The 21,323-nt window shown below is 37.4% G+C and overlaps 1 protein-coding gene across 1 annotated transcript in view; it reads right to left on the reverse strand.

The window, feature by feature from the left end:
• Positions 1-297: 297 nt before the first annotated feature.
• Positions 298-21,323, reverse strand: part of TMPRSS15 (transmembrane serine protease 15) — a 58,411-nt gene continuing 37,385 nt past the window's right edge. The window contains exons 20-28 of the mRNA XM_075724359.1: positions 19,189-19,299; positions 16,737-16,869; positions 9,827-9,922; positions 6,268-6,317; positions 5,643-5,817; positions 3,526-3,707; positions 3,182-3,277; positions 2,144-2,283; positions 298-453 (exon numbers count right to left, since the gene is read on the reverse strand). Of these exons, the coding sequence (XP_075580474.1) occupies positions 298-453; positions 2,144-2,283; positions 3,182-3,277; positions 3,526-3,707; positions 5,643-5,817; positions 6,268-6,317; positions 9,827-9,922; positions 16,737-16,869; positions 19,189-19,299 (1,139 nt within the window). The remainder of the gene's footprint in view (positions 454-2,143; positions 2,284-3,181; positions 3,278-3,525; positions 3,708-5,642; positions 5,818-6,267; positions 6,318-9,826; positions 9,923-16,736; positions 16,870-19,188; positions 19,300-21,323) is intronic.

Below are 21,323 nucleotides of genomic sequence, written 5' to 3' on the forward strand. Positions count from 1 at the left end.
TGCAAAGCCCTCCACTGTGCATTTAATGCACTGGTGTTCAAAGAAACTGTTTCCCCATGGTCTCACAGAAAAAGTAAAATGATAAAACTATTCATTAACAAAACCACAGCATCTGTTCTAAAATATTGCTCTCAACTGGTAATGGAGTTCTCAATTATTAATATTTTCCTCCCCAAAATTTAAATATTTATTCAGTTTCTCTAATGGTGAGATGGGAATGCCAGTCTTGTTTACATCATTATACAATGGCTTACCTTCAACCTTTAAATTCTATTTCTATCACTAAAAAACATCAAACTAATAGATGATTTTTTTGATCCAGTCCACAAACATGGTGACTCGAACGTACACTCCTGGTCGTTTGGGAAGTGCACACTCATAGCCAAATGATGTTACACCAACCAAAACCCACTTGTTGCTGTCTTCAAATGTCAGAGGGCCACCTGAATCTCCCTGCAATACAAAATCCAAAGTTAAAAGTGAAGAGTGTCAACTCCGAAGCAGAGCCTGTTTATAATGTTTTGTTCGTGTTGATCCTTAATCGTAGACATTGTATCGCTATATGTCTTGCGCATCAGAAGTGAGATCAATATGAAGTCTTCCATGTGGAGAAATTCTTGAGATAATCAATTTCCTTTTTTTCTTTTTTTTTGTTAAAGATGTGATCGTAAGCTTTTATCAGTCTTTCAATACAGGACCGGGTTTCAAATTATTTTTTTTTGCTTGTTACTTTTATGTTTAGCCCTTCATCTTTCACAAAGCCTGGGTAAATGTAGAGGATTATTTTTTACTGGAACCTATTCAGCCAAAATGCAGTTCTGTTTTTGGTCACCCTAGTGTTTCTGCAATTTCAAATTTAGAGAAAAACATGGCAAGACTGCCAGAAGAGGAGGTGTCCTTTTATCACACCTCCTTCTCAATAGTTTAGCAGATGTAGCATTGCAATAGAGTGTGGGAGACCAAATTTGATTCATCCCACAGCCTGAGCGGGGGATGAGTCAGCCATGAGCGTCTTGGTTTGACGAGAAAGAAAACAATGACTATTTTTCGTTGTTTATTGAGTTAGTTGAACCAGTATTATTTTTGTCTTCTCATGGCCCTGTGAATGGAGCTTTACGGGAGAGTTCTGCAAGGACTTGGCCATTAAAATACTTCTGCCCATAACTCCAGGGCATCTGCAAAAGTTCAAATGGCTGTGACAGCAGCCTAAAGGCTGAAGCACTATCAGGACTCACTTGTTCATCTTTGCTCATGGTTGAATGGTCATTGATCACAACGCTGGTCACTTGCACTCTATATCAGCCTGCACTGCTACACTGCTTTTTTTCATTATGAAGTTCAGAAGGCAAAAAGGAAAGAGGAAAGCCACGGAGGCTGAAGGAATGGCAAGTGAAATTAGACTTGCATACACTCCTCCTTCTAGATTAAACTAGCTAAAGTCACTGCATCTGATGAAGGCTTAGGTTGTGCGAGTGAGGCAAGACCAATTATGTGAGAGTGCTCCTCATCAGCCTTGAGGAGAACCAGCCAGTTTCCATGCCATAGACTATATTGCAGGAAGAAAACTTATGTGACAGCCAACTCTGACTACATCCTCAAAGAGAAGCAGTGTGTTATAAGCAGAGCTGGAAAGGACAAAAACTAGATCCCCAGGAAGCAGCATATGAGATCAATGCAGAAAGGCAGGCTCTTCAAAATACTGTGGCATTCACTTAGAAAAAGTCTCCAAAGTCTACAGATTCTGAGGGAAAGCATCATTGCTCTCTCTTTTTCTCTGCATAAAGCATTTCTGAGACTTCAATCTATTTCATATTTATTTCTCTGCACTCTGCTTTTCCCTAAACATGTCCCTCTTCCCTTCATGGAATTATTCAGCAGTAATTATTCAAAGTTCAGTGCAGAAAATTTCCAGTCATCATATTTATCTCCCTCCATGGTTGTTTATATCAAGATGATACAAAGTGGATTTTTATCTTTTCAACTTGTATCTTGATAAAGTATTAAATGGGCAAAATACTGTGAGTAGAAATTACATTCATGGACATTCATTGTCCTGTTTTAATGACTGGAGGATCAGGGAGCATTTTATTCAGTAATTAGATGTGGTGTATGCTAGCAGTAGAAATGAGTCACTTGTATTTACCTGACAGGAATCTACTCCTCCTATGTCATATCCCGCACAGATCATGTTCTCTGTAATACTATATTCTGGCATCTGTTGTTGGCATTTTTCATTTGAAATGAGAGGGACCTCTGCTTCTTGCAATATATCTGAAGTGGGACCTGATGAGAATACAAAGTACATTTACCCACTGTAATAAATATGTACATCCTGCTCAGAACACCGATGGTTTTGGTCCTGTTCCAGCATGCTGGGCACACTACCAAGCAGCAGGAAGCCCTGCCTCACCGCTGTATTATTCAGGCTTATACCCCTGTAACGCAGTCACTGATTAAACAGTGCTCATTAACTGAATCCTGTCTTTCATTTGTGTAATGGGACTGAATTTGGTTATAATTAAATCAAGATTACTAAAATCAATGACTATGAACTCACTGTGGGGAGATCTAAGGGATAATTAAGGGCTTAGGAGCTTGGATTGTCCAGTGTTTCCTCACTATTCATTGTGTAACTTTGAGTATTTCAAGTTTTTATAAAAAATTTATTACTAATTCCTACCCAATTTTATTCTGAAAATGTAGAAGCAAATGTGTTCAAGGAACTGTGGAAGTGAAATTGCATGCTTATTATTTCACGGAGACTCCAAAACTGGAGCATATGTTATACAAACAGAACATACAGTTCACACTATAGTCAGTTTTCTTGACTTCTGGGGAAAATCATTTGCACATCATCAGAAAGACTAATCTTCCTCCTCCCCCACCCAATATCTGGAAATAAGATGTACATATTTCATATTGAGAAAAGTAGTCATCATCACTTCTAAGGGGATGCAATAAGGTTTTTTCATAATTTAATTGTATATTTTTTTCCTAATAAATATGTTGTAACTCTATTACTTTGCTTTAGAGAAGGAACAGTAGAGGGGGATAGTTCCCAAATTTTCATATGGAGGAGTACGTCTGTAAACTATTCAACCTTCGCAACCCCTTTGGAATCAGCAGGAAGCTTGCTCTCACGGCTTCATGCTTGTCATAATTTTCCAAGCAGATGACCCACCTTCGTTCATAATGCTACCCCAGCCAGCAATGGAGCAGTTAATTCCTGGTAAAAACCGCTGATTTTTTTCTGGTAAGCAGATAGGTTGTATGTAATCTGTGAATGAGATACAAGCAATCAGTTTCAACCTCTTCCCTGTATTCAGGTTTTTATGAAGTCACGTAAGAAAATATTCATTAATTCAAACCCACTTTTTGGGGAAGGTATCCAGGAAGTACTGGACTGACTCCAGAACGATTAGGTTGTAAAAAATGTACAGCCACCCCATCACCCTCATATGCTTAGCACAGTTAAGAGTTTTGAATAACAGAGTAAATCTGGTTTATGGGAAAATAACAACTCACCTGTATATTGCACTTTGTATTGAAGGTGCATGAGAGCAATATCACTATCTTTTGTACGCTTCATGTAATGAGGATTTATAACTATTTGATCGATGTTTTGAACTACTGTTGAAGGTTGTGTCATATCCGATTGGTCATACAAGCCAAGAACTGCTTTCCATTGAGATGGTTTTAATTGCCTCCTAGAAGTTGCAAGGAGTATTCGCAATTATGAATGATTAATGTAAGTTTTGAAAAATATGTTAGGTAAAATGCTAATCTTTAATCTAATGGTAATTCATAGCATTTGCACATTTTGTCAAAATAAATAGAATGTAGCAGATGTGCTTCCAATTTTGTGATAGTAATACTATCTTAAACATCCACACTGTAGAACAAGTAGTTGATTTTTTATGTTAAGCTTGTAATGCATTATTTATGAAGAATTAATCAGACAGTAGTGCAGAGGAGGAAAATACATTAACTAAATTACCATGGCTTTTTAAACACTGTGAAGAATACTGCTTACTGCCCACCAGGCAATTAATACAGGTCCCAGTTAGAAAATTATTACGGAATATCTAAATAATAATAGGTCTAAAATGTCATTGGAAATGCTGCAGCTCATAGACTCGGAAAACTGGTCTCTTAATTTTTTAATCTAAATTGAAAAAGATATGCTAAGACAAAATATGACATAATCTGCATTTTTTGCTGAGCTACACATGCTGGATTGAGGCTGTATTTAAGTAAAGAACTTAATTATTTGCTGTTTTTTAATCAACCAGTTCATAGTTTCAAAAATATGTTTTCAGCCTGATTGCTGTACCGAATTGGTTTCTGCAGATCTTTTGGTTTAACATCAACAGGTTTTCTTGTTCTAAACTAGGAGTGTTTAAGTTAAATGTTCAGAATTAAGGTGTGAAACTGCAAGCTCACATTTAGGAAAATTCCAGCAAAGTCAAGATGATAAAATAAGATTTAAGTGAAAATAGAAAGGTGATTTAAGTAAAAAGGAAGTACAAAGACAGCTGTGGATTTATTGTGTGAAAACTAAGAGAGCTTGATCCTTCTCATTTCAGTGACTTTGTGTGGAACATAGCTCCTGTCATGCAATGAGGCAGCATTAATGTGTTGGCAAAGGTTCCACTGCCTTACTACTTTGCTATTTATAATGAAAGCTCTACTGTAATTTTGAATATTAATGTTTCATTTTTTGCCATTCCAGTTTCTAGTTGTCTCCTACAGCACTAGTTTTTATTATAGACGCTATGGAAGCAAACCCTAGAAAATATTTAAATATGCATCACTTCTTTGTGTGGTACAAATAACACCATCCAATAATATGGAGGATATCCAATATTGCCTAATCAATGCACATAAATCAAGACTCATTCCAATGATGCACAGTAAATCTTGATCAATCTATGATAATATACAGGAGAAACAGGCAACACTGAATTTCCCTCTATGAGGTATGATGTCATCCTTCGTACCACTGGCAGAGATGCAATTAATGGGGGACAACATTAATTATGGGTTAAGTGCGAATGCTCAGTATGAATACCACATATTTAAAGTGCAATTCTTGTTCAGAAAATGCTGCTTAGTTTCCATGGTTCTCTGCTTTAAAGTAAGGACTGAGGGTTTACCCGAAAGTAAAGGAGCCTTTAGCTGAATCCACAAGTGATTCAAAACACAGTAATTAAACAGTGAGCTAGTTGTTAATTTTTTTGTATCAGTGTCACAAATTATTCATAATCTGATGCTTCCTTAGTGAACCTGCTCATAAAATAAGTGTTTCATCATCATTAAAATCAAAAAGAAAAGACATGGCGTGGATGTCATATGGCCATCTCAGCTAGTTGGAAAGATGCCCTGGAGTCAGTGGAGAGAAAGAGGCACTCGTGAATTTATATATATGTCATTCTGAAGTAAACATCCAGAAACCCTCTAAAAAGTGCTGCTCTCCAGTGATTTCAGTATGATCCTTTTAAAGTGTGTTTTGCTCTCTACAGATTGATCCATGGCTCAGGTCATACTTCAGTGCAGCTTTACTGATGACTATCCACCATTTGGATACTTGCATGTTGTGGCAGTATCAGAATGTGTTAGCTTATGAGTGCAATGAACATTACCCATATACACAGTGTGCTGCTGTCACCAGCCATTCATCACTGACGAGGGAAGCTCCACAAACAGGTCTGGTATTAAAACTGAGTGACACTATCCAAGGCCAAGCCTCTCTTCTGGCATCACTTCCGCCTACAATCCTTGTTCCATTGTTCTGAGTTACCAGGTGTCTTCCACAAGCTAAAATTAATAAAAAAGAAGAAAAATTTAAAAATAAATATTTGTATATTTTTAGGGGGATATAGCATGTTTTATTGGACTTGCTAATATTCTTGGAAAAAATAGACTTTATAGTATCTGAACTGCTATTAAAAATACTATTACTGTGGAAAAAAGTTTGGTGTTTTATAGCTGAAATCAAGATGCCACTTTATAACTTGGATTTAGATGTGTTCTTTCCTCATACCTTCTGGATTTTTTTAAATACATGTTTTCAGTATAGACCCATCTCTAGTGTATACTTAACTCTGAAAACAAGTGAAGACTGTAAATTTTCCTGTGTTTATATCATTATGAGTATAGCTTTTATAGTCCGTTCCCTAGCCTTTCAATTCAAACTATAAACATTAGGCTTTATAGATTGAACAATTTGATGTCTGTGTGAAATATTCCCAGTGTATGTGTACTTACGCTTAATGTTACACTGCAGATGAACCACCAGGTTGTTCAAACAGTGTTCTCTAGAATGAAAGTGCAATTAAATCACAAGTATCTGCACACCAGGTAACACTAAATGACTGTGAAATATACATACATACACATATATATAAAAAATGTATATAAGCATATATATAAGTACATTAGTTTATCAGTATCATTGTTAAATATAATATTTTTCCTATATGTTTTAATTATATTTTAATTATAAACAGACAACATTATATTAAATATAATATTAAATGTACATATTCCTCTTCAATGGACACTTAACTGGTGTATGTTATGGAGATAAAAATATAATTCCCTTGTGTTTTAGGGAAATGAGTCATCTGTCTGTGACAGATTCTCAATAAAATTATAACTGCATATGGTATTTTTTTCTACCTTTTGAGATGTTTTCAATACCTTACCACTAGAGATCAGTATGACCAAAGAATTTAAGAGGTTAGTTTGATATCACTGTATCTTTTTACTAAGATTATAATGCACTGTAAATTATATAGGTGCATATACAGGGTTAGAAGTTATTTAGCAGAGATATAAAGTCAGAGCCTGAAGAGCACAAGACCACAGATCAAAACTACTCAAGCATTTCTGATACCCAGAAGTTTTAAGATTATCTTCGTAGCTTGTAATGAACCTGAACACTTGGGACAGTGTGTGTGCTAGCAATTTAAATCTGATATAAACAGAAATATATCAGTAAAAAAAAAAAAAAAAAAGTCTGCCAATGGCTACTTTACAGTATGCGTTTCCACATATTTTTTAAATAGAAAAAGGGAAGGATACTTTACATGTGATATGGTATTATGTATCCCTCACTATGTTTGCTCTAGAATTTGGTATCTGTTGTGAGGGAAATAATGCATGACGTGACCCAGCATTTTTGCAATGGCATAGTGGTGCAGGAAGGGCAAGTGGGAACTGTAGCCACCCCCATCTTCCCAATTAAATCTTCACTACAGATGGGGTAAGCATGAGATATGCCTCCAGCTCTGAATACTCTCACATAGCCATTTTCCACTTCAAGATAGATGCATAATTTTAAAGCTGTAATTTAAAAAGTGGAAACCAAATTCTGTAATTTGTATTCAAATCTGTATTGACTTCATAAGGGTATCCCTTGGTAGCAAGACAAACATCAGGGAGGACAACCAGAAATTTATAAACCCACAGGAAACTAATACCATCTTCTGCATAAACTTCATAGCAACTAAATACTCTTGACCAAGCTCCCTCCCTAGGCTTTAAATGGCTTGTAAGTGGTACTGTATATTACCTCCTTTATCCAGTCCTACACTTTCTCTTAGGTAGATGCATAACCTAGCCAAACTAACATCCAACATGTCAAACTGGTCCCTATTTTTTTACACTGAAGCAGGGAGTCGCATGTAATGAGGGTCTTTGTCCCACCACCGGTACCCACTGATTGCTTTAGTAGAAATTACTTCATAGGCCTCTGCTTTTTCTTCTTTCTGAAGCTATCTCCCAGTATGAAAAGCACTTCCTTGCCTGCACTTCAATTCACCAGTCCTCAGCTGCCTCTTGGTCAGCACAGGAGAGTCCAAAAGGCAACAGAGGGATTGCATATGCTGAACACCCATTCTATGTGCCTCTGAGTGTCATCTATGAAGCAGCATGCCAGGCAGAAATCTGGAGTAGTTGGGACATCTGTGAGTATGATCTTCAGTTACGACTGGCAAAAGCAACCATGCCTGTGGAATCTGCTCACATATATCTTCGCGGCAGGATTTTGTCCTGTTACAAAGCTATTCTGTTAAGAAATACATTACCTAAGGGCATCAGAGAACAGTTTTGCTATCTCTGTCACCACAGCTTTCAAGTCTTATTATATGTGCCCTCCTTTGCTTCAGTCATAGTTACGCTTGGATAAAGACCAAAGACAATGTGAGAAATACATTTTATAATGTGATTACCAGTTAGTGAATTTGGGTTGGTGTTTTTTTTTTTTTTTTTTAGAACTATCAAGTCTGTATGATCTTGCTATCATTCGTTATATGTACAAAAAAAAGTGCGAATATGTAATGGTGTCACCCTGTAAAATGATTTCTATCAGTTGTCCAGATGAAACATGGTAGAAGATACCTATTTCTGCAACAGAAATACAACTAAGATGAATGAACTTATTCCATTTCCTCCTGCATTAATCACTTTTTAGTGTTTAACAGATATTAATAGAAGACATCTTTAAATCATTACTGCTCTTTAAGACCTCCTGTGGCAATGCTGGTTTAGACATCCACTCAAGGAAAAAAAGAAAAATAGCTTGCAATTATATCCCATTAGTTTAAGATACTTTCACCACCAGTGAGAATGATAAATGTTGGGGATTAACAGAGTACAATTAGAACATAAAATGTATCTTTTTTAAAATTTTTTTTTTTACTGTAGATAAAATACAGCATAGCAAATTAAGAATTCTCTCCTGCTTTGTGACTATGTAGTATGTTTATAACGGAAACCTCAAAGAACATGGACTCTTGCCATCCTCAAAATGGTTTCAGCATTTTAGCAGTTAGACAGTAATTTTCTGCCTCAGTGCTTTTGGTAGGATTCCAGGAAAATGTGTATAATAAGCCCTCTTATAAGCAGAAAGACAGTAATTGAAGTCATTATATATTTTTTTTATTTGATGATGGCAAGCCTTTCTCCTTTTGGAGATGTACTGTAAATCCCATAAATCCCAGAATATCCTGAGAATATAATCCTGTGCTAATGTTACATTTTCATTTAATCTTAAGAAACTCTACCAGTTTGCAGGACCATTCAGAATCACTTCAGTTGTATTTGGACTGAGAAAGATTAGAATATAATCAAATGTATTCCGAGGATCATCTCATCTAACGATTCACTTCTGAATGTGGAGATAAATCCAGAAGTCATTTTTGAGTGGGACTAATTTGTCTAAGTATAGATAACTGTCTGTGGATTGCTTACCCTAGCAATCCACACTTAGTCCTAAGTCTGTATCAATCAAGTCAATGGATTATAGAGTGTGACTCATCATATTTCAAGAGATGCCTTGATGGATAACAATTTGGAGTGCTTATTTTTCCTCTGTTGATTACAGAGAGAACCTAGTGTGGTAACCACTATATAACCATGGGTGAATGCCACTCCATTTTAATTCTACTATATTATACACTCATAATTTAGTGATTTCTAGATAAGAAATGTTTTGTAAAAATAGCAGTATTTATCATTTCCTAGTAAATGTATAAAGACTTCACTTAAGGTTGTACTGAATGCTAGCTGAAAATGTAGCAAGCATTTCTGTCCTTTTAAATTTACAATAGATGGGCAAGAATGGAAGGGAGAAGAGTGACTTGCCCAGTGTTACACAGAATTCAGCAATAGACAGAGAATAAAACCTAGATATGTTTATAGTCCAGATGTCATGCAGAATCATGTTGCCTCAGATAAACTTGAGCTGGAAATTAGTGTATAAACGATCACCACCATAATTTAAGTTACCCTTTATATGAGGAAGAAACCTCACTCTACGCACCTTTTTGTAAATATTAGGCTGTCGTTAGCTGCTTTGGTGATGTTGACAAACGGGCCATCTCCAGTGAATAATACAGTTGATGACATATTTGCATCCCTGGAAGGAAAAGACACACATGCATATTTTTAGAAATTCATCCTAATTTAGGAATTGGGAAATTATCATGCTGGTGGAACAAACTGCATCATATTTTTTCCTGAAATAATGCCTATTTATAAGGAGATTTTTGAGGCTTGAAACTCACATGGATTAAAATACGACTCACGTACTTTCACTCTTACATCCTATTCTAAGATTCCTAATGCTACAATAATATTGAGAGACAGAAATTATGTTAATAGCAGTAAATTATCAATTTCTGCTTTTCTGTGCCACAATGAAGGGTTTGCAGTACCAATTCTTAAATATATGGAGCTAAAACTTAGTACACAAAACTGAAGAGTAATAGTTGAACCTTGGAATACCACAGTTTTGCTTTTTTGAGGGGTGGAAATTACATTGATATTATACTTCTGTGCCTAGAGAAGAAATGAAACTACATTTAAAATACCCACCTATAACACTCAAGAAACGCATTTTCTTTCTCTTGAGGAAGCGTGGGGAAAAAAGATAGCTGTGGTCAGACTACATAATTTTTTGGGGGGTGACAGCCTACTCCCATCTGACCCTTTAGCCACACATATCTCAGGAGCAAGAAGAGAACCATTTGTTCAGGTTTAATACACAGGGAGCACCTGTGTATCAAGGAAGTACCATCTCTTCTCTTCAAGTGCAGTAAATCTCATCCTCCTGGGAAGTATGAAGTCTAGAATCTGCCTGCAAATCTGCTGTGTATGGAGTGTGACACTAGGCATAGGAGAAAGAAGGTGTTCAATAGTCCTGCTGTGCCACTTGGAGAGCTGTATGACCCACCCTACTGAAAACGTCACTGCTGCAGTGTTTTTCAACCTGGAAATGACAAAGCCCACTTAATTCTCTCTCTAGATATATGTACAGCCTAGTGTACAGACTTTTTTCAGTATAAAACACTGGAATCATAGAATCATAGAATGCTTTGGGTTGGAAGGGACCTTTAGAGGCCATCCAGCCCAACCCCCTGCAGTGAGCAGGGACAGCTTTAACCAGATCAGGTTGCTCAGAGCCCCGTCCAACCTGACCTTGAATGTTGCCAGGGATGGGGCCTCCACCACCTCTCTGGGCAACCTGCTCCAGTGCTTCACCACCCTCATTGTAAAAAATTTCTTTCTTATGTCTAGTCTAAATCTATTCTTCTTTAGTTTAAATCCATTATTCCTTGTTCTGTCACAACAGGCCTTGCTAAAAAGATTCTCCCCATCCTTGCTATAGGCCCCCTTTAAGTACTGAAAGGCCGCAATAAGGTCTCCTCACAGCCTTCTCTCCCTTGACCTGCTGGCCACGCTTCTTTTGATGCAGCCCAGGATTCAGTTGGCTTTCTGGGCTGCAAGCGCACATTGCTGGCTCATGTCCAGCTTTGCATCCACCAGTACCCCCAAGTCCTTCTCCACAGGGCTGTTCTCAATTTCTTCATCCCCCAGCCTTTATTGACATCGGGGGCTGCCCGTCCCAGCTGCAGGACCTTGCACTAGGCCTTGTTGAACCTCATGAGGTTCACACAGGCCCACTTCTGGAGCTTATCCAGGTCCCTTTGGATGACATCTCGTCCTTCTGGCGTGTCAACTGCACCACTCAGCTTGGTATCGTCTGCAAACTTGCTGAGGGTGCACTCGATCCCACTATGTCATTGATGAAGATATTAAACAGCACTTGTCCCAGTACGGACCCATGAGAGACTCCACTTGTCACCGGTCTCCATGTGGACATCGAGCCATTGACCACGACCCTCTGGATGCAACCATCCAGACAATTCCTTATCCACTGAACAGTCCACCCATCAAATCCATATCTCCCCAATTTAGAGAGAAGGATGTTGTGGGGACTGTGTCGAACACTTTACAGAAGTCCAGATAGATGACATCCATTGCTTTTCCCTTGTCCACTGATGCAGTCACTCCCTCATAGAAAGCCACCAGGTTGGTCAGGCAGGACTTGCCCTTGGTGAATCCATGCTGGCTGTCTCGAATCACCTCCCTGTCCTCCATGTGCCTTAGCATAGCTTCTAGGAGGATCTGCTCCATGATCTCCCCAGGCACAGAGGTGAGGCTGACAAGTCGGTAGTTCCCAGGGTCCTCCTTTCTTCCCTTTTTAAAAATGGGCACAACATTCCCCTTCTTCCAGTCAGCAGGGACTTCACCTGACTGCCATGACTTTTCAAATATCATGGAGAGTGGCTTGGCAACTACAACAGCTAATTCCCCCAGGACTCTGGGATGCATCTCAACAGGTCCCATAGACTTGTGTACATTGAGGTTCCTCAGGTGGTCTCGAACCTGATCTTCCCTTATGGTGGGAGGGGCTTTACCCCCCTTGGTCCCCATCTTTTGGTCCATCGACTCGGGAGGGGTGAGGAGAGAGTATACTAATATGTACTTCAGAGATTCCCCCAGAACCCTTACTTGACCTTTTAGATGGTCTGGGAGAGTAGTGAAGTGTCAACCCAGGTAGGTAGAGTCAAATTCTACAATGAGGAACTTCACTGAGACCAGCCTAATCACTGAGCACGTGCACTTGTGTGTAAAAGTCACTAAGTCACTAAGTTGTTTCCTGAGAAAGTTAGTGAGCAGGAGCTTTCACCAACATGAAGAATGAACATGCTACCAGGAAAATCTTAGAGTATGTACAGTTATGAATATTACTGGCTTATATTTTCCATGGCACATTATACCAGGAAACTTCAACTGAATACATGTGTGTTTTACTAGATTACTGCAACAGACCCTGTAATAGGGCAAACACTACAGACCTTCCAAGTCAAAGCTTCCACCAACCTCATAATACTTGTGAAGATCTCTCATCTCACCTCAGCATCTTTGTCTTCTTCAGCAAAGACTGAGCAAACTATTTCCCACCCTTCTGCTTCTTCTTTTTTCTTTTTTTACAAGTGCTGAAATTTCTGGATTATGGTTTGGAACTTCTCTGAGCTTTTCTGTAACCAGAGGGGCTTTATTAAGCTTCCCCAGCTTTTTGAAATAAAATCTAAGCCCCTTTTTGAGAAAACATTTGATAATATCATTTGGTTTCTTAGTCCGCTGAAGCACACACAACTAGAAAACTCTAAGCTTTATGAGTGACTGCAAAAATCAATCTGCTGCTCTTTTAATTAACTTATTGGTAAATGATGAGGGTTAAGCATTTCTGCAAGTATAAGAAATCATACACTTTTCCTGGAAATATTCAGTTTAGTAACAAGAATATAGTTTGTTCTGCAGGTCCAGAAACACAGTGTCACAGCTCTCCAATTTCTGTTAATGAAAATGATCTTTTAGAAATCTTGCAGGTTGTGACAAAAATGGCCTTTAAGAGGCTAACCTAGGTGTTAAGTAACCCTCATTCCATTCAACATGCTTACAAGGCAAAACTTACAGAAAATTTAGAGAATAGTCTTAGAAGTTTCTTACACACAGATGTATGGAGATATCTGTGCAGTAAATTCCTCGGGTATTATTGGTCCTCATGTACCTAAATACTCTATGGATCACTATGATTTCAGTCTCTAACTCTGCCTCAGATGTGCTCAGTAACAATAAGCAGTAGTAAATGTTGGGAAAGATTCAGATGATGTGGTACCACGCTGAAAAAAATATTCAGAATAAGGATAGAAGTGCAATTGTCTGATAGCTGTAATTCTTTTCCCTGTGGTTTGGTTTTTTTTTTTTTTAAATACCCAACGCATTTCTTATTTGAAGAAAATACGTTCACACATTTTGTAATTCATTGTTTAGTTCTCAGGCTGTGAGGTGTTTGCAGTTTGTTTAATTTGTGTTTGAGACACAGGGCAGTGTTTCTGTTTCATCCACTGATTTTCTGACAGAAAAAAACCCAATGAAGAATAGTAGCAAATTACAAATAGCGAACACTTTCTTTGGCATGAAAAGCTTTGTTCACATGTGGTTTCATATGAAGAGCTGCTGCTTTCTAAATGCTTGCGTGCACACAATTTTTTATATGAAAATTTGCAAATGGTAAATAAAAGTAACCTCTCTCTACTTTCTGGATTTGAAATGAAGCTTCTTAAGCAATGGGTTTAAGCCAAGCTTACTAGCAGTGTCTGATCCTAAGTGAAGCTGTGGACTGACAAATCCAAAAAAAATCATTGTGACTCCTCCTGTGGTTTTCAGGTCAAAGTGCACATTATTAATTGGTGGCAACTGACATGAAACTAAGTCTATTGTGAAATTATTAGGACTGTCCTAATTCTGGTCCTCAATGCTGCAAACACAGCCTGAACACACTGAGAACCAGATTCTTTCTTACATTCAGCACATGAGTCTCATTGGCTCTACAGCAGAGTAAGATCATGCTGTTTATTATCCTAATTTCTCCATCAGAATAAAATTTTTTTTGCACACAAATTTTGGGGGATCATTTCCACCCCTTTCATGCCATATGTTATATTCTCAGCACACTGACGAACCTGGGTCTGACAGTCAAAGACAGGGTTTTCTGAGGTGTCTCAAGGAACTAGGCATGTAGCTACTACTGACCATTCATAAGTGGGGAAGATGAAAACCGAATTGACCTGGAAATCTCAAACAAGACATTGTATTCCAATGAATTAATTTCCTTCTCAAGAATTTTGCAAGTTCATGAAGAAAACAGACTGCAGGATTGAGAGCAAGTCCTAAACTCTCAGTACTTGTTGGACTTTTGGGTATGGCAAAATCGCAAGGTCCACCCCCATTCCCGGGTACAATTGAGTAAAGACCCAGCTGGCTCTGGTCCCAGAGAAACAAGCGTGTTTCACACTGGACCAGTAGAATGGTGAAAAGCTCAATGCATGATTTTGTTGGTTCAAGGAAGTGATGCAAACAATACTCAGATTTTAACAGTGTTGTCAGATGCACACAGTTACAAGTGCAAGCTGAGCAAAGGATCTTGTTCAGGTTTCTCAAGAGCACCAACTTGTACACTTTGCACTCTAGACTCATTAAGAATATTTTTAACTTATTTGCCTAACGTATATTTTGTAGATGAACACATAGGCATGCCTTCAGATTTGCTTCCTGGCAAATGTTTGGCACATAATCACAGATGCAACAGTCACATATTTGAAAAATGGAGGCAAAAGGATTCACATGTGTGATTTATTAGAATCTGTGTGGAACACTGCACCTTCTAGCTCAGCTACATGAATAATCAGGATATGCTACAGGACTCCTATCATTTCAGTCCTTTTCATAAATTAAACAGTAAATGAGACTAGCAAATGTATAAGCAATTAACAGCAAAACTAAATTGTCCTAGATGAATCTTAGCCTCTTTCTCTAATAAAGCATGATGCTAGGTAATTATTCAGTATAGGAGCATGAGCTATAGCCTACTCAGGACCTGTTATTATAAACATCCATTTAATAAAAAATATGGTGCCACTTATTAAAAGTATGTTGCTACAGGGGGATTCGTGGAAGGCAGAAATAGCATGATGCTTACAGAAGTTATACATATGTATATCTATGAGAAACTGAAACATATTGCCACAGAATGTTATGGAGACAAAAGCATAAATAATTTTTAAAAGATAGTAGAAAGTACCATGGAAGAGAAAGTTCATGAAGCCTATCAAATATAAATGTAAATTAAACCAATAGACCACAAAATGACTAGTGTCCAGAAGTTACAGAGGGAAAGAAGGAGGGGGAGAAAGAATCAGAGGAAGAAGGCTACTGGCCCCTGTAAAGGACAAGGTATTTGACTAGAAGAACATTTAGTCATAGTTTATATGTTCTTATATGCATGCGTAAATGAGATAACTACATACATAAATTACAGCCAGGATTTGTGCTTGCGGGTATCTGATATTTACATAAATGCAGTACCTACCTGAAGGGAAAAAAGTAAAAAACCAACATTCATCCAATGATTAAAAGTATTTTCAAATAACACTTGGATATTTTACTAAGTCTTCCTAACGCTGTGATTTCTACAATTAATTTATCAGAAGGGCATTTGCAGGCATCCTACTTTGGCCAGAGACCAACATAATGAATTGCAAGCTTAGAATTTAATTTGATTATTACTTGGATGAGTGACATTCCCCTAAAACCTCAGCACTGTAGAAAAGCTATTTATTATTCAGTGGATGGCAGTGAAGTTGCATACAGTGTCAGGCCAGTATTTAGGCCACAAATTTTACCATAGATGGAAAAAGACAACACTTCTGCACCCAACCCTCCCCACCTTTTCCCTGGAAATTCTGCTGAACAGAGACTGAAGCCAAATCTATTTTTTCAGTCATATACTTCCCTTTTGCCTCCCCCCTCTAAGTATACTTCAAGAGAAATACAGTTTCCTCTCCCAACAGCTCAGGTCTAATGATAGGTGTGAAATATATTGGGAGCCCAGTAGCAGAATACCCAAGTGATTATCTTGAATTTACTTGAAACGAACATTAGTACAATAGCAGAGCAGCCAAGGCTGCTGTTTGCTCCAGCTTTGCTGTTGAGCCATCCTCATAGAAGTAAAGACATAAACGATGACAAAGTGATAAAAGACTAATACCTCCACATCAGTCTCCCAATGTTCTCCAATATGCATCCTCATGCCTAATCTGCCGTATTCAGAGTCACCTATCCTGTAATGAATGCCATCAAAACAGGGTTTGCAACACTTACAAATTTGTTGGCACACCAAGCACTTCACTTGCCACAGAAAAATACATTTGCCCCTTTTTTGGATGGTAAAGACACCAGTAAAATGATGAGGAAAGTACCAATATATAGACTCAACAAACCTGCAAACAAGTTACAAGGACAAATTAATATTTTTCACTCACCCTAACCCCAGCAGCTGGCAAACACTGTCTGAAATCTGTTCATTCCAATCATCTGCACATGCCGGGTGCCACATCTGCCCAATCCTGGCCTGCACCAGCCCTTCAGTGCTTAGAGAACCATTAAGCAATCTCACTGTAGACCAGACAGAAGCATTTTAGATAGGTGGTAAACTACCTTTCCCCTCACCGCAAACAAACAGAAATGTAATATAAACAGATTTATTGTTGCCAGCAAAGAACAAATAAAAGTCAAAATGTTACAGCAGTAATAAACCCAGCATCTCCAGGATGTTGTGTTCCCACAGGAAGGAAATATTATTGCTGTCTCCTTCTATATTTCTGCCACAGGAGAGTTTCATACACTGTGTTTTGTAAATGCCTCATGAATAGACAATAAACAGTACATTTTCCGTCAACTCTAACCAACGTTTTTTCTTAGCCAGCATTATGTAATTTCCAGATACTGTGTGAAGCTTTAGCTACATGATGCCCAGTAACACTGATTGGAAATAAGGTTTAAATCAGAGCTGACAGAAAAATTGGAATTTCCAGTTCCAATTGTTATGAGAATTTTCACTGAAAACCAATCTTTCTATCAAAATTTTTGCCAGAACAAAATATTCAGAACAAAAAGGGTACCCTTATAGAAAAAAAAAAAAAAAAAAAAGTATTAGATTTTTAAGAATGCTTCTTCCGATACCCAGAGTGCATAAATGAAAGAAATGATATGCGGTGATTAATTAATGGTAATCCTCAGTCATGAGAAATTTTCGAGCAGTCTTGAAAAATCTCAGAATAGTTTGCACTGCGAGACTTCTCCAAATTACTCTTCTACTTGAACTATAATTCCTTTTCCTTTCTCATCAGATCCATGTTCTTCTCCAAATATGTTGTTGGTAAGGAATAAGAGAGTCGTTGAGCACTCAACAACTGCTTAATTCAAATGTCATATATTTTAGATTTCTGCAAAGGAAGAGGGATCCTATGCCTTTTCTTTGCAGTCTGTGGGAAGTTTCAGAAGTTGGAGTATTTAAAAATGACAGTTTGTCTAGTTCAAATTGCCACTTCTGATAAAAAACTGAAATTAGTTTCAGGAAAATAAGCAAGACTTTTGGACACTGAAAAGACTCAATGTGAGGATGTCTAATTGAGTTTTCATTTTATTTTAAGGCTTAGATTGATACAGCCAATGTTTGGATTAAAAGGGTTTTTGGAAACAATTCTCCCAGCCCTTTAATGTGAGGCAATTTTTTATGAACTAATAGACAATCTACTGCAAAATAAATCTTTGGGAAAATGTACATAATGTTAATGTAGGTGATAGTTACCTTGTTCTGATCTTCTTTAGCAATGGCTGGAAAAACCCATTCAAGTCATCTTTGCTTAAGAAGAAGCTGAAGTGAATTTTATTCTATGCATTTTAAAAGAAGCATATGTTTGCAACAAAATAGCTAATTACACTAATGTGAAGAGTGAATCTGTGCCTTCGGACATATATAATGTATACATATATTTATATATGCCATATATACATATACATGTAAAAGACGCTGAAACCAATGAGAACTGTCAGCACACATCCAAGGACCTATCTGATCCCTAGCAGTCCTCTTTAAAACAAAGATGATATTGTACTGAGCTTAAAAGCCCACTTTTAACTCTTCCATTAAGTGCTCCAGATTGTCAGAACAGCACTTTGTCAGAAACAGCAATTTAATTTCTGTGCTAGGCCCAACATGATTTTAACATCAGGTTTACATTTAAATTATTGTTTAGAGAATGCTATTTCCATGTTATGTGAAATGAAGCTATATACTGTGCTCCTACATTTTGGAAAGAACCATTTTACCAGAAGACTAAGCAATAGCAGCTGTTGGTCTCCTTGTTGTAGGAACATGAACATTTGCTACAAGCAAAGGATGCTGCTTTTGCAGCTGTGCCATCCCTTCACCCTATGGCAGTGCCTCCACAAGATGGAGTCCAGGCAGGCTGGAGGGTGCCATGTGCTGCAGTTTGGCTTCACACCCACAAAACTACCTAGGAATTTCCATCAAGAAGACTCTTATTCTCTAGCCTGCACAATTTATACTGCTGTGAAACTCAATTAATTGTAACAAAAAGAGATAGAATTTGGGAACACAAAATGGATACAGAAGGAAAGCATGTAATGCATTTTGATTTAATTCTGAGACCATTATAAGCAGCCACAGTTTTAAGCATCAAGGAACTTCCTACCTTTTCCAGAGATCTTCACCAGCTTACATACACTATCTCAGAAAAGAGACTTTGTTTTTTTGGCCCTGACAAACTCAATGAGATACTGCTGTGTAAATTGTCATGGCCTGCATGCAGCTGCAGTGGTTTATGCTAGCTGAGGTTTTGTGGCTGTTTTCCTAGGTAATTCCTACCAAACATGCATGCATTCCTTCTCTTTGTTTGAAGGAAACCTTACCGCACTTTGCTTCATCAGAGCCATCTTCACACTGAGGTAGGTTGTCACAAAGGTTATGCAATGGTATACAATCCCCGCTACCACACTGATGCTCGTCAATCGCACAAGGTCCTGAAGGAAAACACGAAAGGAAAATTAATCCATAATTATGAGGAAGGTTAATGTTCACTGGAGATCATACAGTTCACCCGAAAAAAAATTGAGTGGATAGTATGCAGAACCTTTGATTTCTTTTTCTTTCCTTTCCTATCTAACTCTTCTTCAAAATAACGATTATTTTCAGATAAATAGGAGCTAATTAAGAATAAAATCTATGGTATTACGTCTTTTAGTTTCTGCTATAGTTAGCATTGCTCAGTTACTAGTGTTCTTCTGTTACATGTAATAAACTTTGGAGGGATGAGAAAAGTCAAATCCTGATCAAATACTGTCAAAAGTGACTAACGATTTCAAGTTCCAGTTGTTCAGCGCTTTCACAAAACTTTAGAGACCTTAAAGTATGTCAAGTCAAACATACAAGTGAAGAGACATTGAAAGCCAAGAGTCTCCTTTTGAAACATATCTGGTAGTAAAGACGGAAGAGACAAAAGCAACAGAAATGAATGAAGAAAGCATTCACAAATGTAGGATTAAGCTACTTCAGTATCAGTTATGTAACAAAAGCAGATCAGGTAGAGAGTAAATATAAAGTTATAATTCTTTCTATTGACAAGGAGTATTTTTAATAGTACCATTCTAGGTATTTACAGGAAATAAGCACTAATACAGTAATAAACTTAAATTCTATTGAAAAAATGTTTATTTTCTCTATTTTACCTTCCTGGACTTACTGACTTTAAACACTTAATTATCTAGAAGTCTTATTTAAGGCAAGATATTTGCTTTGCTTCTGAATTTTTAATATTCTTATAAAATGACTCATTCATCAGTCAGTATGACCTGTTGTACAATATGTAAGCAAAAAATACTCGTTTATAAAAGGCCTGAGCCAGATTTTAACACATTCAGTGGCCATAACTGGTGCCATACTTTCCACAGAACTTAGTTATCACTTAAACAGGTTTTTTATTATATTCTGTATTGCCAAAAAGGTTTTTTTTTTTCAATTATGCTTCCTTTTCAAAAACTCAATACTTCATGGAAAAATAAAATACAAAGAAAAATCTGCTTTTCTTGTAAAATTAATTTATTGACTGACAAACCTTTTATCCTTGGGCCTGCATGCTAATGATATTAGTCTTTGTCCCTTGGCTGCAAAGATCATATAAGCATAATTCTTTTGCAAATGGAACCTTTTTAATATATTTAACCAGAACTGGCAATGGTCATTTTGAGCACTCTGCCTTGCTAAGCTTTATTTTTATTTTACAACAGAATATGGGCAAAGCTGAGCAAAGATGCTGAACCTGCTAGAAAAAAGGCATAGTGTTGTCAGACTGAACAAATGTGATAGAGGACGCAGAACAAGAAGCAGCAAAGTTGTCGTATGTCCATGTAAGCCTACCTCTCAGTCTTGCACAACAGGACTAAATGGAATTGATTTTACAAAGGTAAATCAATGGTTAAGATTTTTTTTAAAGATTAAGAAGATTAATATTATTATTACTGTTAATGTATAAAAAGCTGCAGCTAGCTCAACGTGCTGGGAGACACTTGCCTTTTATGATATTTAAAATAAGAAAAAGAGCATAGATTCATGTTGACTTTCTGTCCATGCAAATGAATGGTACTTCACACATCTCTGAATACATACTGCTTTTTCTTTCTCTTTTTTCTGCTGTCAGAATTCCACAGCAGTAATACAAAGCCTCAAATTAATTCCGTCAAGATTTGGCCTAGAGTTAGTGTAAGTATTTGTCCTGGTAAGCATATTGCTGTTCCATGCAGTTTAGCATTTGGCTCCATTTTGCATGTTTTTGGAGAGCTGATTGCTGAATTACTTATATGAGTGACAAACCTAATTGCAGTCCCCAACAAAGCCAGGAGTCTTTCAGAAGGGGACGAGCTGGGACCAGAAACACTGCTGTCCAAATGTTTAAAAGACTAACTCTTCCCAGGTCCTTCACATGCTAAGGACCAAATTTTTAAAGATGCAAGAAGGACCATATTGCAAACATTAATCAGAGTTACCATAT

This window comes from Pelecanus crispus, chromosome 1, assembly GCF_030463565.1.
Source record: "Pelecanus crispus isolate bPelCri1 chromosome 1, bPelCri1.pri, whole genome shotgun sequence".
NCBI classification, from domain to species: Eukaryota; Metazoa; Chordata; class Aves; order Pelecaniformes; family Pelecanidae; genus Pelecanus; species Pelecanus crispus.